Raw genomic sequence first — 22,686 nt, forward strand, 5'->3', positions numbered from 1 at the left:
TTAGTTTCAGATAATGTTCTGTGTCTGGTATAGTCCTCTACCTGTCCAGTCAGGCACTGGCACGTTGTGACTGACCCTCTGTTGGAGGAATGGACAAGGGACCATAGTGTTCTGTATGAGGAAAACTGCAGGGACTTGTTGTAGAGCAGGATTATTCATTATCTTTATTCTCAGTATATCTGAAAAAAAAATCTTATGCTTTCAAATTGAACACAATAGTCTAAATGTGGTGTAACTAATGTAAAGCATAATAATAATAACAACCAGACCCAAGAATGCTGTAAACCCCCCCCAAAAAGTACAATAAAAAGTAAAACAAAAATAAACAAGCTTCCGGGTGCATATATATAGAAAGTAAGTCAATCATAAGTTCGCACTTGGTAAAGACACAGGTTTTGACTTTGGATTAGAAGAGAGTCAGAGAATTAGTCTCTCGCAGAGTCTGAAGAAGGGCGTTCCATAACAACAGAGCACAGGCATAAAAAGGCATGGTCACCACAGGTACGAGATTAAGTCCCAGGTACAGTGAGCAAAGGACCGGAAGTGTTGATGTTGAGGAGTGACCCACCCAGTATGATGGAGCCAGATCTTTTAAAACCTTACAAAACAGTAACAAGATCTCACTCTGTATTAAATATGTGACTTAATAGGCATCCAATCCAGAGACTTACTGTAAGTGTAGGATTAAGCAGAATTTAGAAGATAAATAAAGGTACTTAAAATATGAGTAATAATACTGTACATACCCATGAATCAAACATGAGTTTCTAGGAAGTAGAGTAAAATTGGGTACAATTTACTTAAAAATGTAAAAATCCAAACTAAATATAGCAAAGAACATGACTACGAATATGCATTGTTATAAAATCAAGCGATAGAACACTTGTTGTGGAACAGGAGTCCTCATTTGTCTTATTCCTTAAAATGTGTGAAAATGTTATAAATGAACATTGTTACTTGCTTTCAAAACAGGAGGTAAAAACTACCGCTCTGATGATTCCCTTGGCCAAACCCCTGCTTCACCCTTTCTGGCTCTGACGCAGTAAGGATCTGGTGCAGATTTTGACGCTGCACATTAACAGTATTGGAGATAAAACTGGCACCTCTCTGCCTGTCCTCCAGCCCCTTCTCTTACTGGAACTTTCAGAGGTGTCTGCAGCAAGAAACGCTAAGATCCCAGACTGCAGTGGTCTCAGAAGAAGACAAACAGAACAGTTCAAGCAGGAGAGTCACAGAGTGACTTTAAAACAAAGTTGACAGAAAAAACACACTAGGTATGAAATGATGTGACTCAAGATGTATTTGTACGGGAAACATTTTCAATTGGACCCCAAATCACACATTTACAGCACAAACGTGTATTTCTGAACATAGCAATAACAATGTGAAACAAAGGTCACCTTGGGATCGATATGCAAATATTCTGCTGGGGTGTGTAGAAAAGCAAACATGATCATTTCAGCAGTCTAAAGTTGTTTATAACGATAAATGCTGTTAAAAGAAATTAGGGCACTATTTTAAAATGTCTTGTGCTCACGATTGATGTCTTATGAGCATCGTTGTTGAGAGTCTCAAAGCGAACTTTATTTGGCTTACAGTGCAAAATAAAATAACTGGTTCTACAGAAGTCTCTGTTCTACATTTCATCCCTGTATACGAGAGATGCACATTCACATAATGTCTTAAACTTGTATCAATTACATCACTATTGGTTTGATTTTTCGTTGCTTAAATAATGAACAGTCAAGCATTGATTCCCTTAAATGTCCTGTTGGCAATATCTCACAGTGCTGAGTTTACAGATTTTAACACAGAAAAACATTTTTATTCCAGTGAAGCTTTCAATGGGAGCTTTAATCTGCCATTTTGCCCACTGTCAGATATTTTTAAGGTTGTTTTAACAGAAGCTCCATTTTTAATCTGTAAAGAATACCGGTTTTTGGTATTTATAATCAAGATTTTGTTGACTCAAGTCCATTTTGGGTTGAAATGTTATCCCACGTTAAAAAAGTCTTTTGACTTAATGTATTGATTGACTTCTCAATAATTGTATGATCAGTGTATGTTGCAACATGTATGTGTTGCAGTGGAAGCCAGTTTCTTGGTGGTTAAAGGCCGCTCTAAGTGTTGAGATGTCGGGATCAACAGTGTTTTGTCACACATGCTCTCTGCTAAAGATGACATCCAAGTTGATGAAGCCAGTAACTGGCTACTAACTACTCAACAGCCCCCTCTCGTTTCCACCCTTTCTTATGTTCTTATCCTGCAGGCTAAAACCTGGAATTGATACTGAAACAGTGAATAAATATAAATGCCTTGGCACTATTATTGATTGTAAGTTATAACACGTATAACATATTATTAATCTTGCACTAAAAATCTTCAGTGACCCCTCTCATCCACTCTTTTTAGAATATACTCTCAACCCTCTTGAAGGAGGTACCACGTCCCCTGTATAAAGACTAAGAGTGTATTAATTTTCTTTATAACTAAAAGCATTAAATTGTTGAGTACTGAAAAAAATGTTTACAGATAGGGATCTTATTATTATTGTTTTTAGACTTTTTATAAGCTAATTGCCTATTTCTTTTATCTTATAGTACTAAAAGAATTTTGATTGAAAAATGATGTTGTTAAATGTTGTTTTGTATTATTGTTGTATATGATATGTTTTTATGATTTTTTAAATGTAATTTCCCTTAGGGGCAATAAAGCTTAATTCAATTCAACTTTTAATGTAAGAACATTTATTTAGGTTCCACTGATGAGCACCAAACAGGAACAATAAAAACTGGAAACAGAATGCCGGCTTATGAAGTAAAACAGGGCAGTGTTTTAATCGAAGGAAGTTACGCTCAAGCTTCACGAGATATTAGTAAGATAGTACTATTACAGATTAACATTACAGTGTTCACTTTGAAAAAGACAAGAAAAGTTTCAAATGAGAGCACTGGATTCCTTTTAGCCCATCTGCCTCATTTAGTAGTTAGTGGCTAATTAATCTAAGGATCTCTTTATCTAAAGAAGTGCCTCCTGTTCCCAATTCCAAAAATGCTCCTTAATTTCTATCCGTGTCCTCTGATTTGTTTTTCACTATTAATTCTGAAAAATGTCCTTTCGGTTGACTTTTTTGGTGCCTTGGAGGATTCTGAATACTTGTCCCCTCAGCCCTGGAAAGGCCCAGTTCCTTCAGCTCGTCCGTGAACAACATGCCCAGAAGACCACATAGTATCTTGTTGCATCTGTCTGGACTGATCCCAGAGGATCAGTGAATTTTTTGAGATGTACAGAATTGTGCACAGTTTCCATTTGATGGCTTGCGAGCGCATTATCCCTTGATTTAGACACTGCACTCGAATTAGAACATTGTTTTGTGGGCTGTCTGCCTCTCCTCCCGTCTGCCTGTCCCAGCAGTGAACTGCAGCACCAACATTCCTTGGGAAAATGCTAAAGGGATTAATGAGATTCCTTCACACTCCGGCCAGAGTACACAGTACCTCCTACTAGGTGTCCCTGCTTCACACTTCTGTGCTGGATTGTTTGCACAAGTGCCACACGGCTGTCGGGGAGGGACGTGTGGGGCTGGGAATCCGGTGATGAACCACTGTCCAAGCCAAGAAACAGTTGAACATGCAGCCTACGGCGGCTTTCTTTCTCTATCAAGATTTTCCATTTTATTGCGTAGTGACGAGAGATTTAACCAACCAACACTTAACACTCTCATTCAGAATAGTAGCTAGTAGTAGTAGTAGTAATACTTTCAGAGCTTTGACAAAAAAATTTTGAGGTCTCTTCAGTTGATATTAGCTTTACTTTCTCATGATTCATATCAATAGAAAACTATCCAGTTCATATCTTTTAAAATATCATGTACCCAAAGTAATAAAACAACCACAAAACAACCAAAACAGAAAAATATATTCTTGAAAGTCTAAACAGAGATAAGGTTTTAAACCCATATGTAATTATGTTGTTTCTTTTAATTGGTAATCGCTGCCAGAGACTCTTCTCCCCTAAGCCACAGCTGAAAAAATACTTTGAAGGTAATAATACAAATACAGTTAAGTATATTTTGATATTTTTATTTTGACTGTCACAAAACAAAACCAAAAAAAGAAAATGAAAGATAGTCGGCACCTGTCTCCATTTTCCAACACACAATCCAACACTTAATTAACATATAAAAACAAGAAAATAATATGGCCTTCCATACAACAGGACACACAGATTGATTAGCTTGAAATAATACACAAACACCTGTACTCATCAGCTCAGTCCTTGATGCTACAGTAAACACAGATTCCTGAGGAAGCTGTGTCTGGGAATACTGTACCTGCTCCCTGACAGAGCAGGCTCCTCTCCTTTGGCTCCAGTCACACTAAATGCCCATGTATTTGGGAGTAATCGTTTCTCCACCTCCTCAGAGTTGGTCAAATCTAGTTCCATACTTTGTGAAAGGTTCACACTTCATTGTGGATATCAGTAAGAAAGAAACCAGAAAAGGGAATTTCTAAAAACTGCCTTGATGATTAATAAAGCAGAGAATGCATAAACTGATTCCCACACCAAACGCTTCTTAGTGGATTTTACAAACTGCTGTATATGTGGATATAGAGAAGTCCTTTATATTCATATTGAGATGTATATCATTTTCAAATTATATTCATTTTCAAATGTTTTCAGTGGTAGTGTTCGACAAAAGCGTTGGATTTTTACTTCCTCGATAATTTATAGGACGTTCTCTTCACAACATACTCTTTTTTAAGATGACAAAAATAACAAATCAGAATAATGCACTTATAACCAACATGAATCAATGGTACACAATAATAGTCTTTATTATTTAGCAGATCATTTTTTGTGAAACGGTAAAAGGTGAAAGACATGGAATACTCCAGTCCATAAGAGAGGGATTTCTGTATGCTTTACAGGTACTTTTCAATTAACAACTTATTAAACCCTATAACAAATGGTGATGTGACTTCTTTTTCAAACAATTTGTTCAATTATGTATTTAAGGTCAGAGGATGACAGCCAGAACACCGACCTTCCCTTGAAAAGTGGGTTGCCCGTCCCTGGTATAGAGTCTCCAATAAAAGGGCTGACCTTGTCATTCACAGAATTGAGATAATAAAATTGGGATCTATTTCTTTTCCTCCACTCAAGTCGACTGTCAATTGAGCATATTGATGATCAGGGGCTTTCCTATCATTATTCCAATTATTATCTTGACAAGAGAGGCCCATCCAGCCATTTCCTGACCGATTTTCCAACACAGGGTCGCAGGGGAGCCTATCCCAGCAAGCAACGGGTGCAAGAGGGGACACAGCCTGGATGAGACGCCAATCCATTGCAGAACACACACAGACACACTCACACCAGGACCATTTTTCCCAGTAGGCCAGTGAACCTACCAAGATATTTCTTGGGTGGGAGAAAACTGGAGCACACAGTGAAAACCCGTGCAAACTGGGGGAGGACATGCAAACTCCCCACAGACAGCACCCCAGGTCCAGACTCAAACCCAGGACCCCAGTGCTACGAGACAGCAAAGCTAACCACTGCGCCACCGTGCTATACACTTATTCCGTGGTTCCAAAGGGTTGTGTAAATCTGAAACAATCTACCCAGCTGTGTTGTTGAAGCTGATACGCTGGCCTCTTTCAAGAAACAGCTGCACGCAATCCCGGGTTCAATTAGCCAAACGAGCTGAATGGACTCCTCTCATCTGTGAGCTCCCCTACGCTCTTCTTGAGAACAGGGGCCACTGCTTGTGTTCTTATCATACAGGACAATTTGGTAACGGTTCCACAAGGACAGAGTTTTACACACGTTCAAACTTTTTTCATGAAAAATCCCCTAGACTGTATATTAAAAGGTTTATCACCACAGAAGCTGAAAGGTTTTTTTTTTTGGTGTTTTAGCATGAAACTGGTTCCTAAAGGCAACTGCTGTAAGACTGAAGCAGAGTATGAAAGCTACCCCCAGATTAAGTAATTATTTAGTAAATTCAGAAATGGCTAATCTTTTACAATTGATCTTTGATGTATTTATTTACAGTGAAACATACAATAAATACAGCAGTAGAGACCATATTTTTTTTGATTAATTATAGACATTGAAAAGGACATTTATAGACATTTTGTTGAGAGATACTTGCTGGAAATTACATGCATCCCACCTGTAAGCCATTTAAAGATACAATATGAAGCAGCTGAGAGTCTCTCCCTTATGCTTATTTCAGCACAGCTATCATCAATGTTAAGCAAAGATTTTCTCCTTAACATTGTTTTAGTTTTATGTACATTTTGTGTAATTTAATGTACATTTGATAGTTTCAGGATTCACAACTGTTGATATCACTTCATTTAAAACTATAAGAAAACCTTCACATTTCTGTGGTGGGGATCAGAGAACAACATCTAAAGAAAAAAGTAGATAAGAAATTAAAAATGGTACTGGTATCTTTTCTCATTGGCATACTATAGGAATGGCAAACTATTTGATGTAAGGGTAACTGCAGCAAATATACTACGTCAAAGACATCTAAAGACAAAAAAATGTAACCAATTTATGCAGAATGTTTGACACAAATTATTGCATCCATTCAAAAACAAACAGAAAATGTGAAATTTGAATGTTAGAAAAAAGCTGAAGAACTCATAACTAAAATCAATCTGTTTTTAGGGTCATGGAGCTATGGAAAGACAGGATTTGCTTTATAACGGAGTTTGTAACCCAACGCATTAATGTCTAATGTCAAAATACAAAACTATACTGTTTTCCAGATCAGCACTCTACTAAAGATCCATAGGTAGATCTAATATATATGACCCTTCTCTTACACATAAGAGCGCATGTCATCTAAAAACACTGGAGAATTTGATTTCTCCCTTTGCTTCAGTAATTTGGATTCTGAAAGAAAGGGGTATTCTAATCCAGGTCTTGTCTCGTATTAGAAGGCCTTGCAAAATACCGAAGAATATCATTATACAGTTACAAGAAATGCCCACTAGAGGCCGTAATATGTTTGCCTTGCGAACTGAGCTGGAGTTCAAGGCTACCTCTGATTTCGCTTACTGCTCCTCATGGACAAGCCTATATTCAAGGGGTTGATGATTATCCAGAAAAACTGGATGTAAATTCCGCATTACATATTGACCACACCCAGAACCACGCCATGAAACAGCACTGTGATACACGACTGCTTGTCGTGACTTGATCCAGGTAATGAGAAGAGCAGTTAGAATCACCAATTACAGAAGGATAGACTTATACAAAGTACAGCACTGTGTCGGACACACAAAACTTTAGATTTTGAAACATTCACTTTTCTACCGTATCTTATTTCACGTCTTAAAGTTACTAGACTAAACTTTAATTTTAAACATAAATGGTTCGATTTAAACCCTGGCTCATATCATCTCTGAATAGAATATAACTTTCTCCGTAACAGTTATATATATATAGTATGACGATTTCCTGGTGTTTTCCATTTCCGCAGTTTTTTTGGTCGTGTTGAAACGCTAAAAAAATGAAATGAACAGACCAGCGGAGAGAGGAAGAGCGATAATACGCCGTCCTCTTTCACATTACTATTTTAGTTGGGTGACCGAGCTGTTTTTTTTTTTCAGCTGCTCTGGAGAGGAATGAAATGTCATGAAATGAGACGAAAAGTGAAACACAGGGCACCGCGGGCAGTAACGAGTCTCTGAATGTTATGGCAAAATCCCCGCAAGCCGTCCGCCTGCTCTCGCGTGATTCCTCCTGCCGCCGCGCTCCGCCCCCTCGCTGCTCCTCAGCGCCGCCTTCTGTCCGGCGGGTGCGCTACATGAGGACCTGCTCGCGGGTCTCGGGCAGCTTGAGAGCCAGCAGGCCGCCGGCCACCAGCGCCGAGGAGGCCATGAGGATGGGGATGACCTTGGTGATCCCCACGAACGAGGCGAAGATGGAGCTCCCCAGGATGGCCGCAAACTTGCACAGGGCGTTCAGCACGCCGAAGGCTGTGGCTCTGCAGCACAGGAAGACACAGATACTGAGGACCTGCCCTGGAACTCCTCATATGGGAAAGACACCACATTTCTCAATAATACCTTATAACATATTGATTTATTCACAAGCATCGGGGATGATTGTTTTTTTTTTTAAATCAAATATCTTGACTAGTGAGGTCCCTGCAGTGAAGCTCTTGTTAGCTAATCAAGTTTTCTGCACGTTGGGCGGGCACAAAATAGTTTTGCAAGTTGTGGCGATAAGGATTTTTTACTACTCTGTGAGCCCCTGAATGGGATAAGCTCCAGCAGAGGCTCTGGTCAGTCAGGGTGAATATTCAGACTCACCTTTTATTAGTAGGGTACAGCTCCACTGTGATGACCTCAATGCCATTCCAGGCTGCCACACTGGTGCCACAGAAGAGGCACTGCCAGCCAATGATGGCAGACTCACTGCTGCCGAAGAACAGAAGGAAGGTGCAGACGGAGGAGATGAGCATGGAGCCCCCTGCAGGGAGAGAGGGACTGAGTCACTGGGGGGTCACTTCTCAGCTGATGCAGTCATGGACCCCCCATCGGGATGTTTTTCTTTCTCGGCGTGGTACTGCCACTGACCTTTCCCTATGTCATGAGTTTGGAACGCGCAAGTGCCTGTCGGCCCAGGTGGGCGATATAGCCCCGATTCCAGAGTGATGTCCCTGAGACACACGCTGGGGCAGCTTTCATCGATCAGCAGCAGACGGGCAGGCTCCTGGCAGGCCACAGGGGCTGCTCTGTGCAGCAGGCGGAGGAGAGCCAGCCCGCACATTACATTGCGGGTTCCCCCCAGATGGGGAGATCCAATTACTACTGCGGCGTGTGACTCAAGCACCGCGAGAGGCCGATCTGCACGGCCCAAACGAGCATCGGCCTCACCGTATCAGAGGAGGGTGTGCCGAAATGTGTCTGTAAGTCCTGAACACTCTGTGAGAGCGTTGGGAATCGGCAGTGTAAGATCATACATCATGAACTTGTTAAACTGCAAACACAAGCCTTTCTGTTGAATTTAATTCTTCTTTGGTGTGTACTGGACCTGGCATCTGCAGACTAATTCCCTGCTTGTGTGTTTACCAGATTCAATCACTCTATTCCTTTTACCCCGTTTCAAAAACGATGACTTTTTTATTATCATGATTTGCATCTGAAAAGCGGCACCAATGTGAATTCTTTGTAATGTCTGGGACAGCGATTCCCAAACCAGTGCTCCTGGGAATCCTCATTCCTCCTGGCTTTTGTTCCAGCCAGGCTTGATTAAATCCTTAACTGAACTAGCAAATTACTCAACGGAGGCTTCGGAGGCTTTCTTTCTATGCAGAAGCTGTGGATCTTAAGTTACTTCTAAAACACAATTATTAAAAGACAACAAACACATTTAAGAATGAAGAACAGTGAAAGAGGTAACATTAATCCTGTTATATGGTGTGGGACATGTTCAGAGCTCAGCTGGAGTGAATACTAGCAGGTATATGGTATGGGATATACTGTATGCTCTAGGATAAACTGAGAAATCTCAGACAGATTGATTTCAACACGAATAGCCACCCGCAGGCAATAGTCAACCCAAAATTTCAAGAGGGTGTTTGTTTTATAAAAGGGGGGGTCGTTTAAGCAGTTGATTTTTCTATTTTGCTGGAGGCTTATTTATATGCTGATTCCACACGAACCTATCATCTTTATCCTCCCTATCTTGTCCATGAAGAGCGCCGATATGATGTTGCCTGGGAGCACAGCCAGACTGCCCAGAAAGCTGACCAGGTAGATGAGGACGTCATTTTCTTCTTCATAGTCCAGGTGGCAGCCTTGCTTTGGGTGCAGGAACGTAGTGTTCACCATCTTGCAGTCAATGAACTTTTCCTTATTCAAGTCTGTAGGAAAGACACCAGGCACACCAAATTGAGGTGCACTGCAGAGTCTGATTTTAATTAACACTATCAAACATTTCAAGACTGTAATGAACAGAAAATGATCCATGCCTGGAATCTTTCTAGACTTTGAACCAGAATTTGAATGTCGATTTTTAAGCGAATGAAATCCTAAAAAAAATAAAACTTAACAGGTTTTCAGTTTGTATTTGTGTTCAGTAGCACTAATTAATAATCAATTTCCTCTTTTATTCCAATTTTATTTATTTTATTTCAACATAGTTTAATTTCACCAACTTGGAAAAAGTCGAGTTAAACTTACTATCATTTTAGCAGCTAACACTAACTTTTCATTCCTCTATAATGTAGACACTCCTCTGAGCACTCCTACCTGTATTGTAGAACACATTGTTTATAAGGGTGCAGTTCTTAAAGAAAGTGTCTGTAGATCTGATGTCTTCAAAGAAACACTCTTCAAACAAAGAATCCTCAAAGGTGACAGACTTCATCTCTATTTTAGTGAACCTGGAGAAAACGAATACAAATTCTCTTACTGTGACTTCATAAAATCACAGAAATCAAAGAGGATTCCTTGTGTTACACCTGACAGACCTAAACTAATATACACAAGAAAAGCACAGCATCTGTTTCTTTTCCTTGGAGGAACGTACAGATATATGAGAATATACAACAGATGACAGGGAGAGAGAATTGTCTTCAAAGGAGTAGAATTAAATTAACTGTAGGAATTATGAAAAGGGGTTTTGAATTACTTTCAGTATATTCTTTCAACTAACGTTAAAGCTATTAAAATGTAATTCACTTTTTTCCTCCTGGCCTCTGCGGTTCTATATGTCTGTCTCAGAATATGATTAAATAAATCAAATTTAGTAGCGCTGGAAAAGGAGTAGACAGTAGCACAAAGCAGTCTGTGGGCAGAGCTTAACCGTGAGCAGGATCAGGGAAACATCGTGCAACATACTTGTCATTGAAGTACTCTCCTTCGCGGTGGATCTGGTTCTCCAGGGAGAAGTTGAAGGTGAAGTGCTCCACGCGTTCGCGACGGATGACCTTCACCTTGGACTCATACTCCTCATTCTGCAGGTACTTAATCATGTCTGGGAACCACACGGTTAACCCATAGTAACTGAAACACAAGGGCAGTGTCTGCTGTTAGGGCTCTAATGGGCCTTTGCTGGGTTATTTCACTGCCAGGAGCACTTGAAAGAGCATGTTTTTCCTGTGTCCTATGACACAAAGACATATTCAATCTTATTTGCTGTACATTTGCACTGTTCTACTGGAAAAAGCAGAGAAGCAGTGCTGGACTGTGTCACAGGTGTCTCTTTGGCACGACTGGGACTGTTTTCCTGGCCCAGCTCCCTCTCTGAAGGAGCTCTGTGGTCCGGCTGCCGGGGTGTGGGGAGGTGCACCCCCTTGATTGCACTTCAGTGTGAGATCGGAAGCCCAGCTGGGGTCCTGCTTGTGATGGAAGACACTATATGGGTGTAAGTTGCTGTGATTTCACACTTATGATAACAGCAGCTCGTTCCTTGACAAAAGCAGTATCTTAATATGCACTTAATATTCAGACACTCAATAAGCCACCAAACATGCAAGCAGGCTTCCGGAGGTCTGCAGCTGGGCAACCCCACTCTGTCCCTTACTGGAGAGAGCAGCAGCCTCGCCTGGGGGAGACCCATGTTGAAATTAACCATCCGTCTCACAAAGCCGGGTGTTTTTAGGAACTGTGGTTTTTCCAAGAAAGCCTGAAAAGTAAATTTACCTGAAGGCCATCGTGAACCAAATGATCGCCATAAATAAAGTATTGAGGCGTAGCTGGGGTGAGAACAGGGACAGCACGTTCTGCAGCACCTGGGGGTCATGAGAGCACAAGTCATCAGGCCACAACAGACATGACTACCTCTTACACAACACTGACTACTTTCAGCCTCACTGAGAGAGAGAATCTCAGGCACATTAGCTTACCCTGCTTCTCTGAAAGGTGTTCAGCCCTTTCGGCTGCATGAGGTCCTGGAATTGCTTAGCTTGATGCTATGGAATTATATCCCTTCTTTTGAGTTTTTAAAACATTTGAAGTATAAACATTATAAAAACAAATCTGTATTTCATAAAGAATATATAGCATTAACCTCAGGGTATTTGAACATTTCCATATTCCTCAGCTTTCTTTGATATTTTGTATTTTAAATACTGACAATCATCCGGTCTGTTCTCAGAACTCTAGCAGCCCCTCTCATTGTTCGATGTTTCGGCTCTGTTAACGTTGACAGATTGTTAGCAGACCTGTTTGATCACAGTCATGATTCGGACCATCCACCGCTGGTACCAGGTCCCTGTGGAGCTCTGAATCTCAATGAACTCATCGTCCTGCTTGGGTGTCTTAATATGAGACACCTCAGAGAAATCAGAGGAAAACATGGAGAGTTAGAAAGAGAAAAGCGAATGCTTTCAGAGCACTACAGAGCTGTCGCCTTTCATTCTCCAGCTTTTCATTAATGCTGGATCTGCTGCTGTGCGGAAACAGGCATACCTCCTGATACACCTAGACAGTGGATCTCAGGATTACCCACAAGGCTTTTGCTATTTCTGAACTTCATTAAAAAATGGTCTTACGGGACACATTTCCTACACAATAACTACACAACAGTGCAGAAAATGTAATATTTTCTAAATGCAATTTACCAGTGAAATGCCATATTTTCAACATTTTTCCTACCCTGTGCACAGCAAATGCACTAGAAGGTTAACAATCAGAACTTTGCTGTCTCCATACCCTGACTGAATGATGACGTAAATACACACATTGATTTCTTTTAATAAAATAGACATTGCTTAGCATTGCCCTGGTGGTATAGATTTAGAAATCTTGTAATAGAGGTATGACACCATGATGGTGTAGCACAATTTGACTTCTACAAGTCATAATTTGCTATTGGCAGGAAACATTGATGAGACAGCAAAAAATGTCATTATAGTAAAGCATAAGTACCGAAAATGTAGCTTAATTTAATAGTCAAGTCCATAACTAACACCAAGGTCTACTCACTGTGAAAACCTTCTCTGGCTCCCCCTTTGCTCTCATGTTTGTGTCATGAACCTGCTTCAGAATCATCCACGCCTCATCGTGTTTTGCATTCTGACAGGAAGACGAAAAAGTACAGAGAGAAATACAGCACATGAGTGAGGGACTGGGTAGCGGCTTATCAGAAGTGCACTGCAGGCCAGGTCACTGCCTGTTCTGTCAGGGGAAGAAAACTATAGTTTATCGGACGCTTTTACAGTGCCCGTGTCCAGAGGATTCAGCCTGCTAGAGTCTAGTCCGATATACTGGGTGTGCTGTCAGTATTGCCTGGGTAGCGCCTGGTGCTACTGGCTGGCCCAGACAAATGGAAGGAGGGTGGGGCGAGTGTTTTAGCAGTGGGAGGGATGAGGGATGGCAATGGCGCCTGCTCACCTGCGTTGCCACTTACCTCCAGAAGAAACCGCGGGCTCTCGGGCATGAAGGTGAGCCCGATGAGCGAGGCTATGGCGGGCAGAGCACAGACCAGCACAAAGACGCGCCAGCTGTGGAAATGGTATTCTGTGCCCATGCTGAAGCCCCAGCCTGGAACACAAGCAACACTTAGAGTTAAAGCCGCAGCTGGCCTGTGTCCCCGGAAGAGCCCAGGCAGATGCTTTTCCAAGGTCATGAAAATGATTCGGGAAAAAAAAAAAATTCCAATAGCCAACTTGTGTCCCACGACATGTGAGTCTTTTTGAAACACATTGCAAAACAGTAAAGAGGAAGAGGTAGATGTTGATTTATATATGCTGTGAGTCTCTGATTATTGCTACCAGACTGTTTGGGCTTGTTTTCTGCTCTTAAAGTGAAAAGAAGTTTCTCTCTTAGAAGATGAGCGTTTTTTTAACACACATGCAGGGGGTGATTTTTATAGCTGATCTATAAGACGATGCAAAAGGCAATTAACTGAATCTCAAATCTCGATTCTTCTTTAAACAGCTGTTTTCAGGTTTGGAAGGGTGTGTCTCACTTTTCAACTGCTTCAGGAGATTTTTTCCTCTCAGCACCCCAGAGAACTATAGCAAGCACCAGCCTCCAATAAAGAAGAAACACAATAAGTTTCACAACAAAGATGGGAGCTTTCTTTGCTACACCCCTTTATACACAGATCTACTGAGATCATTAAAAACACCTGTGACTATCTAACCCAGGGCAAGAGATCAGTCAACCAATTACTATTTCTCATGGGTTTCTGGGAGTTTTAGTTTCAGCAGTCATAGCTACAACTCTGAAGGACTACAAATTCTTCTGACAAAGTTTACAAGGAGTACCTCCCTGGGCACATAATATACAGTACCTCTTCTACCACCTTGCCCCAGTCTCCATAGCATTTTACAATTGACGTTCATTACTGGAAAAAAAGCCTTTAAGAACTTTGAAGGAAAGGGAGTCAACTTTATTTCAGCCCAAATTATTTATACCCATCTTTGTGTGAATGGGCATTCTGTATAAAGACTATGCTGGGACTAGGGACTCAAGCCCTTAAAAGCTTTTTGGAAATGAGACGGTGACTGAAAAAAAGGACTTGGTTCAGTCAGTTCAGCTCAATTCACTTTGTACTTAGTTCAGTTATGCAATTAGGATCAGAGATGAAATGAAGATCTGATGACATGCCATGGAAGAAAAACAGAGCTGCCTATTTCTACTGGAAGATGCAAGCAATGCTTTTGAGTTTAGATTTACAGAGAGGAACATTTCATCATTGGCAGGACATTCAGCAGAAGGGTAAGAGACAGTTCTGAAGAGCTGTGAGATGGTGCTGGGGTTGACATGCGGGATCATTTCTTTTCTAGTAGCAGTACCATAGTGAGGGATGATACCCCAGGCCATAGAGGAAGCATAAATGCCACCAATCATCCAGAACATGCAGAGCCAGCTAAGGTGCTCCCCTCTCTTCTCCCTGGACAGGAATTCTGAGAAGTAGGCATAAACAATAGGGATGGAGCCTCCGATCCTGAGGAGAAACACAGAACAGTCCCTCTAGAATCCTTGTTCAGAACACTCTACCCACGCTTCCAAAAGCCAGCCAAAGATCTGAATGAGAGGTATGGTTGTCTATTTCATTACCCATCTTAATGCAGAGTTACTTTTTGATTTATGAGGAACATACATACTGTACTCCACACATCCTTTTGTGATGTATTTTTAATTACACAAAAAAAAAAGAATACCCCCGAGTGACTCATTTTGGAACTGTGGTCAAATGTCAGTTTAATTTCAGGGTCCACATGGAGCTTGTTTTCAGTATTGACAAATAGAAAGGAAACTGCTGTTAAGGCTTTTGAAAATAGTGCTTACATTCCAGCCAAAATGTGACCATTTTATTTTGTTTCTGCTGTGTGCTTACTGGACCTTCACTATTAAGCTCCTGTAAGTTTCCTGTATTTTTGACAATTCAAAGTCCCTACTGAGTGACAGTAGTCCATCTGGAGGCCATATGTTTTTCATTTTTCATTTTGTAATGTTGTTTATTTTATTTGTTGCTGTTCTACTCTCAGGAACAAAACCTGCTGCTCATGTGTTTCTTTATTTCAGAAGTGGGACATATCATTGCTCAAAACACACAAAAACTGAGTGTATTATTCCAGGCTCCTGGCAGGAACTGGTACTCTTGGGTGGAAGACGATTAAGTTCTTCAAATTAACACCCATTTAAAAGCAAAAACACAGGCTCAAAGTGTTCGATAGAACAGAAAGCATGTGTCCTCGTTTCAAGAAAGACAATTACAGAAATGATAACATTTTAATATGGTGTTAAATAAGACCCAATAAATATTATTCTAATTTTCTCCAATGCTAGGAGATGTTTTAAAACACCATTAAGAATGATCTGTGTGAGCAGCTTAAAAAAACTGCAATAGCTTTGCATCCTGTGCCACTACAACAGTGTCTCTGCATGACGAAGGAATGGAATGATTCTCTTGCATGATATTCTGGAGAACAGTCCTCACGCACACAAGATGCCCAGTGTCTCTCACCCAATGCCAGAGAAAAGCCGGAAGAAGAGGAAGAGGTCGTATCCCTGGACGAAGGAGGAGAGGAAGGCGAAGATGGAGTTGATGGCCAGTGCAATAATCAGACACCTCTTGCGGCCCATCTTGTCTGCCAGTCCGCCCCATATGAAAGCTCCCAGCATCATCCCCAGGTACACAATCAGACCTGCAGGGCAAAGTCACATCCTAGTCAGCCTTGCACTGTGCCAAATGCTAATTTAATTAATTAATTCTGGAAACAAATCAGTTTGTTATTTTTATTGTGATATTAAAAGATTCAAAATAACCTTTTCCTATCCAGTAGCGCTACATGGAGTGTATAACAGAAATTTGTAACGAAAGTTAGATTCTAATCTCACCTCTTTCTTCTCTCCTATGTCGTATATATTGTATATACACTATATTGCCTTCTGGACTTCCCTTTGAACGTCTCTCTCACACCCGTCCCGTCACCCCATCCATACCCCTGCAGCAGCTCCCTGGCTCATTCCTCACAGACATGAGGGGGTTTAAGTCAGCCTCATCCTTAAAGTCAGGCTGCCGTTCTCTCAGCTACAGTCAGTGAATCCCACAATAACCTTTAATACATTTGTCCCTCAATCACATTTTTGAGGATATAACCAAACTACAGCATACAATGTCTACAGTAAAAGAGGACCATTTGGTCTTTTTTTTATGCTCCACAAAAGATTTTAGGATTTATAACTTTTTATATACCTTTTCAGAATTACTAGTCTAACCTCTCTGTCTCAATGAAATGAATTCTCATGTTTTTTTAATTTTTCTGTCAGATTGACATCTATTCCTACAATACTGTGGTTCTTAATTACATCAGGGATCTTCAGTGCTCACTCTGATTGGCAAGAGTGTCATCAGGATTTCTTGGTTTCTTTTAAGCAGCACCTCTGAAGAGCTGGTAGTAGTGGTTAGTAATTAATTACCTAATTGAGTCACCTGTTAGTAACTGATTTAATAAGCAATGATGCTATAATGAAGATTTTAGCTTAGTTATAAGCTTTAGAAAAAGACTGACAAATGTCAAAACTGCCCAAATGTCGCCATTTTTTGCATAGTTTATTAATGGAAGATATATGAAGTGAACTCTTTTTTCCTTTAGGTGCTTCACTCTTTTGAGATCCAAAACAGTCTCAGTCAGATTAGATTGGATTTTCAGTGGAGCAGAGCTTGGTGGGTTTGAATCTGAACTGCAGGGACATGATATCCTGGTCTGAGAAATTGTTAGCAGCCTTCACCAGGTCTAGCACACTGAAAGTGGGCAGTGGGTGAACAAATACACAATGTCTCACCCCCTGCAGTGTGAAACTAAATCTTTGTGAAGCATTTGGTGGATTCAGAAGGCTTGCTTTGCTTTGTTGAGACTGTTTTATTAATTGTCATTCTTTACTGATCCACCAGAGGGCACAAGTTGAGAGTCCTTCATTTGTTGCTACATTCCTCCTTTCTGTTTTCTCTCTAGTGTAAACAAATCACACTATGTAACTTGTTTTCTACGCTGAATAAGCCTTTCCTGACCTTTGCACCAAAACCAGACTTTGTACTGTCTGACCAGAAGGATGTACTTCTTTGTTAAAGAGAATTGCATGGTTTAGGATAAGAAGTCATGTAGAGAAATCATTACAGAGCTTGGCTCCATTTCTGACCTTTCCTTAGCCCTGAGAGATATGCTCTACATCTGCAGCCTGTGCAAAATGAACCCATCAGGCTCTCTTACCAAAGGGGAATAACAGCCAGATGCTAACAGGCAGGAAAGTGATGTGTATGGATAATTAAAAATAATCAAATATATTAAGCAGTAGGAAAGGATACTCTTTCCATTATATTCTGGAAAATAATGGCAAAGTGGTTTTATTTTTAAATACCATTTTATAGAGCTCTGCTCCTGCAAAGAGATCAATAACTTTCCCAATGGTAAGATGTCAGACAAGTCTCATCTTTACAGCTGCACCTAGGGAGACAGGCCAGCAGAGGGCTCACTGAAATCTCTAAAGTGCAGGGAGAGGAGGATGAAATGTCATTATTCATAAGGTTTATAGATTGAATTGTTGACATGCATGGGATTTCTAAATGACATTTACACATGAAAATGAAAGCAGCTTCCTGCATAAACTCACTGAAAATAATAAATTGGATGACGTGATGTTGTTCCCAGGCAGTCTGCATGAATAATACATAGACACTGAAGCCTGAGTTCAACTCCAAACCAACGAGTAGCAGTTAGCACGTATCCCTGTTACCATACCCTGAATAGTGCCTCAGTTTATTGAGACATATTATTTTATCAAGTGAAGGCCAAGAAAAAAACTGTAAAAAGTGCCTTTTAGCTGACAGATTGCACTAGAAAAGTGAACAACAATCCTGGAAATGTCTTATTTCACTCATTGTGATCTTACTTTTGTAACCTATTGCGCCATGGTGGAAGAGTATATTATGTGTGTATATTTGTATGCATGTGTTTACAGAAAACATCAGTTAATTACTAAAGAAACCGCTCAATCCTTGAGAAGGGATGGGCATTAGACAACATACTGTAGCCCATCAACAGACCAGTGCAATGTCTCATTTGGAAACATGCTGTTGTTTTGATGACATACAGGTTGGGATCCTAATGTGGTTCTGAATTTGCAAGATTTAGTTGTATTTGGTCCATTGTGCTGGAAAAAGTCTTCTATGAGGTGCATTTACATTTGGGAACCCAGTCTAAAAATAACATTCTGGGTTGGCACATTAAAATGAGTTAAATACTACCATAGTCAAAAGGTACAGATGGTAATAATGCTGGTGTAATAGCAATGAGAGGGCAAGATTATTAATGGTACAGCTGGACTGTGTGAGTAGGTTGCTTCAAGGTGTACTTTAATACAGCTCAGGCTCATGCTTAGATTTTGCTGTTGTGCAATAAAGCCAAGCTGGAATTGTACAAAAGATTAAATGTCTATCTATTATGTCTCTTGAATATAGTGGTTATAGTGGAATGTAGTGGTTTCAGAATACCTGTATTACTCTGTATAATTCTTTGTTTGTAATATTGTTTAGAACTTAAAAATGGTTAAATGTTTCCTAAATTTTTATGGGAAAATAAATAAACATTACCAAGTATTCCAAAATACTGTAGGGTGATGCTCCAAGATTTTTGCTTCAAGCTTTCACACAGTATTTTACATACATTAATGTTATTTTAAATTTACTCAGTTTATGTCTGATACATATTTTCTGTAAACATATTTTCTAAAGTTGCATTTGTATTTAAATTAATCAGATGAAGTTGCAGAGAATACGTTCGTATACATCCTTTCATGGAAATAAGTTATAGTGGCTTCATTTTTCCTACTGCATAGTTTGTACTATACTTTCTGGGCGTTGGTCACTGGCCTTGTCTTGTGTTCAATTTCCATTATGAGACATCTGAAAACATATTTATATGAAATGGAATTTGATTTATTTGGATTATGCATTTGTGAAACATTTGATCCTACATTAAAACCAAAAGAATCTCAGTTCTTTCAAAAAAACTTCAATAGTTTGACTTACTGTCCATCAAAGAACATATTCCCCAATCTAAATAATGAATAATAACATTTTTTGCTTTATGACACAAGCACAACTTAGTTATCGCAATGTAAATGATAGATTTTAAGAATTTGACCAATATTAAAAAAAAAAATTCTCCCAAGATTGACTGCTTTTTGTAATTGCATATCGTCTCAGCGTGTTTCAACGTCTCTGACTCAGCAGCAAATAAATCCAGTATTTCCATAGACAGTTCTTCAACATGTCTGCTTAGCCCGGAAATGACATTTTCCACGGTTTGTGTCACAGCAGCACATGCAGACCCTGTTCGAAATGATGGTTCGGTTTGCAGGATTAAAGACAGAGATCCCTGCGTGACCAGGCCTTGCATGACCAAGCTCTCTGTGATCTGGAAGCTGGCATCCTGTGCCAAAGCATGGCACTACTGCAGATGGCTCAATCGTCAGGGAGCCTGGCAGAAAGATGACGGGAGTGCAGGGACAGGCCCTGTTTCACGCCGGCAGCATATGGAGGTGAGTTCCGATTGCTCTGTAAGCAAAGCTGGGCCTCCTCCTGCTGCTGCTGTCTCTGTGATGCTACACACTGCTCTGATTGGAACCACAGGCGCCATCTTTGACCCCCAACATCACAAATAACAGAACTATGACCGCAGAAGAAAAACACCAACAAAACAGGTCCAAGGTGGAGAGAGTTGGGAATTTAACATTGTGTTATTCTGTTTGTTTTTTTTGTGTAGTAGTATTTGTCTGGAGGGGTAGGAGAGGGAAATACAGTATCTGAATTTAAATAGCTGTCATTCTGCTTGAAATGTTTTGGAACAAGTAAAGTAATGACCATTTCTGGTCAGAATGTCAGGCTTCACGGTTCTGTGAAGCTTCACTCCAGGTGCAAGATGAAGTTAAAGCACTACAGAGTTTTTTTTCTTCAAATATATTACAGTTAAGGGTATGGGAATAGGTATTTTTGATTGGGTTAAATTAGTAAACTAAAAGGATTAAAATACTGTGTCCGTTCTCCTTTTGAAAGTTTTCTATCAGTAATATTTAGAACATCTAAGCATAAACAGCAAATGAATGTTAAGTAAATCCCATGCGAGTTCTTTACAGGACTTTGTAATATAGACACCTGGTTCAATCCTGTTCTGAGAGACATTATTTAAATGAGACCACAGTGATGTAAAGATATGAGACAGATTACTTTGTTCCATTACAGTATTTTAAATGCATTCTGTACTTGATACGAGCCAGCCATGGAAATCAGTGTGAAGGACAAGGTTTATGTATTCTGGAAGCAAGGTCGGGAGAGGAATATCCATTTCAGAGCCACCTGCTGACTCAGCCTTCCATGAGTGCAGCTGAAAAACACAGAAGTGCTGCATTCTCTTCTCTGCTGGGAGGAGAGGGGGGCGGATCTTTGATCTATGAGCTCAGTCTCTGTTTTGAATTCTGAAATACTTCATGGTACAAACGGGACAAAATAGTTTGAGTATTTCTTAAAAAGCAGATGAAACAGAAGACAAATGAAAGGTTGAAATGAGGAGCTAGATGTAATTTGTATCATTGCAAGAAAGAAAATTGTTCTACTAACTCTGAATTTGTTCTACAGCTTTGCTGCCCATATTTCTGAGCTGCTTACAGATATTGTATGTATATACAACATGTATGAAATGATGAAGCCCTTTCCTTTAAATGGGATTATGAATATCAAGCTTTTTTTCCTTCAAGAGGCAATTCAAAGATTTGTTTACTCTTAATGCACGGTTCTGACATTTCACGTGCGTTTCACACACATCTGGGAACCAGACAGCCATTCGCACTGCTGACTCATGAGAGGATCTGTTATCAGCAGCAGGTTCTATTCCTGACCTGGTCCTTATCAGACGCGAGTGCTGTGTTGGTGCCTTGACCCTCTCTTGATGAATCAGTATTCTGCACATCCACACTCTGTTTGATTAGTTGGTATGCAGCAGGCTTGCCTTTGCTCAATAAAGCAGTATCTTCATCTACATCTACATCAGCAAACCTCCTGTAGTTCTGCAAGGAAAGCATCATCAATCTTTCACCCTCTTCACAAGCAGGAATGTATCGATGTAAGGCTGAATTTGAAAAAGCAGCTAGATTCATCATGCCATCAATTACACCATTAGCTAATCTGACTGTATACGTTTTTAATTTAAAGTTTGCCAACATACTTGCTAGCACTGAGAAGCTGAAAGGTAGAGGCTTTTTAAATAAATTTTATTGAAGTTTGGGAAAACAAGAAAAATGCTATTACACTCCATTAAAATATATTCTTGAACTACTCTGTACAGTAGGATATGCCTGGTAAATTCCATCCAAACTTAACACAGATGACTGAATTATTAGATGCATTTGCTTAGAATTATTAGGGAAATTAGTCTCCACATGCATAATTATTTTAGTTACACTAAATCTTTGCAGCTACCAGCTTTGAAATGGGCTATGACCATTGTCCTTTGATTCTGAAATGAGAGAATCGCATTTTTGCCACTGAATTAAAAAACTTCACAAAGTGAAGTTCACTACTCCACTCTTGCCTATTGACAGAAACAGGACGTTCTTCACTGCATGAGAACTCTTTCAAGTTCTCACTGCTTAGCCAGACTCTGACTGTGCTTGGCTCATTATTTAGCTCTCAGTACATATCAAACAGTTTGATGCCAAATAATTAAAAGAACGACAGATTTTATTACGTCTTTACTGAAGTCAGTAAAATAACTCCTCACAGAGAGAACAAGGAAACAAAGGTGCTCTAAGAATGATCAAAGCATCAGTTAAGAGTTATGTTTTTTAAAAATGTTAAATGACGAGTTATAAAAAAATATAAGGGGGCTTCAGTGATTCAATGGCACCAGTTCAACCATTGAATACCAGTGGGTTTAAATGTTTAAAATGGGAAGCTGTACTATAAGTGTGAGCAATCATCTATCATAAAAAATAACCCCATGTCTTTAACTGTGGATGGTTTTGAGACAACATAGCATATGACTGGATCAGTGCATTGCCTTACTTTGAAATATGCTGTTGTTTTGGTGACATACTGGTGGAAATCCTATGTGGTTTTTCTCATTAAAATTACATCATAATGCATAATTATTTTCTTATGAAAATGCAGTACTGACACTCAAAACTCTGTTCAAGTTCTCTG

The 22,686-nt window shown here is 40.0% G+C and overlaps 1 protein-coding gene across 3 annotated transcripts in view; it reads right to left on the minus strand.

Annotated features, from left to right (window-relative positions):
- Positions 1 to 4,066: 4,066 nt before the first annotated feature.
- The window catches only part of LOC148659322 (synaptic vesicle glycoprotein 2B-like), a 57,377-nt gene continuing 38,757 nt past the window's right edge, over positions 4,067 to 22,686 (minus strand). For all 3 annotated transcript variants that reach the window (XM_088641437.1, XM_088641436.1, XM_088641435.1), the window contains 11 exons: positions 15,955 to 16,135; positions 14,780 to 14,931; positions 13,387 to 13,520; positions 12,963 to 13,052; positions 12,200 to 12,310; positions 11,679 to 11,767; positions 10,875 to 11,039; positions 10,284 to 10,417; positions 9,695 to 9,895; positions 8,340 to 8,499; positions 4,067 to 8,011 (listed from right to left, as the gene is read on the minus strand). In XM_088641437.1, the coding sequence (XP_088497563.1) occupies positions 7,828 to 8,011; positions 8,340 to 8,499; positions 9,695 to 9,895; positions 10,284 to 10,417; positions 10,875 to 11,039; positions 11,679 to 11,767; positions 12,200 to 12,310; positions 12,963 to 13,052; positions 13,387 to 13,520; positions 14,780 to 14,931; positions 15,955 to 16,135 (1,601 nt within the window). In that variant the 3' untranslated portion in view covers positions 4,067 to 7,827. The remainder of the gene's footprint in view (positions 8,012 to 8,339; positions 8,500 to 9,694; positions 9,896 to 10,283; positions 10,418 to 10,874; positions 11,040 to 11,678; positions 11,768 to 12,199; positions 12,311 to 12,962; positions 13,053 to 13,386; positions 13,521 to 14,779; positions 14,932 to 15,954; positions 16,136 to 22,686) is intronic.

Source organism: Lepisosteus platostomus, chromosome 7 (assembly GCF_059453375.1).
Source record: "Lepisosteus platostomus isolate fLepPlt1 chromosome 7, fLepPlt1.hap1, whole genome shotgun sequence".
Taxonomy (NCBI): domain Eukaryota; kingdom Metazoa; phylum Chordata; class Actinopteri; order Semionotiformes; family Lepisosteidae; genus Lepisosteus; species Lepisosteus platostomus.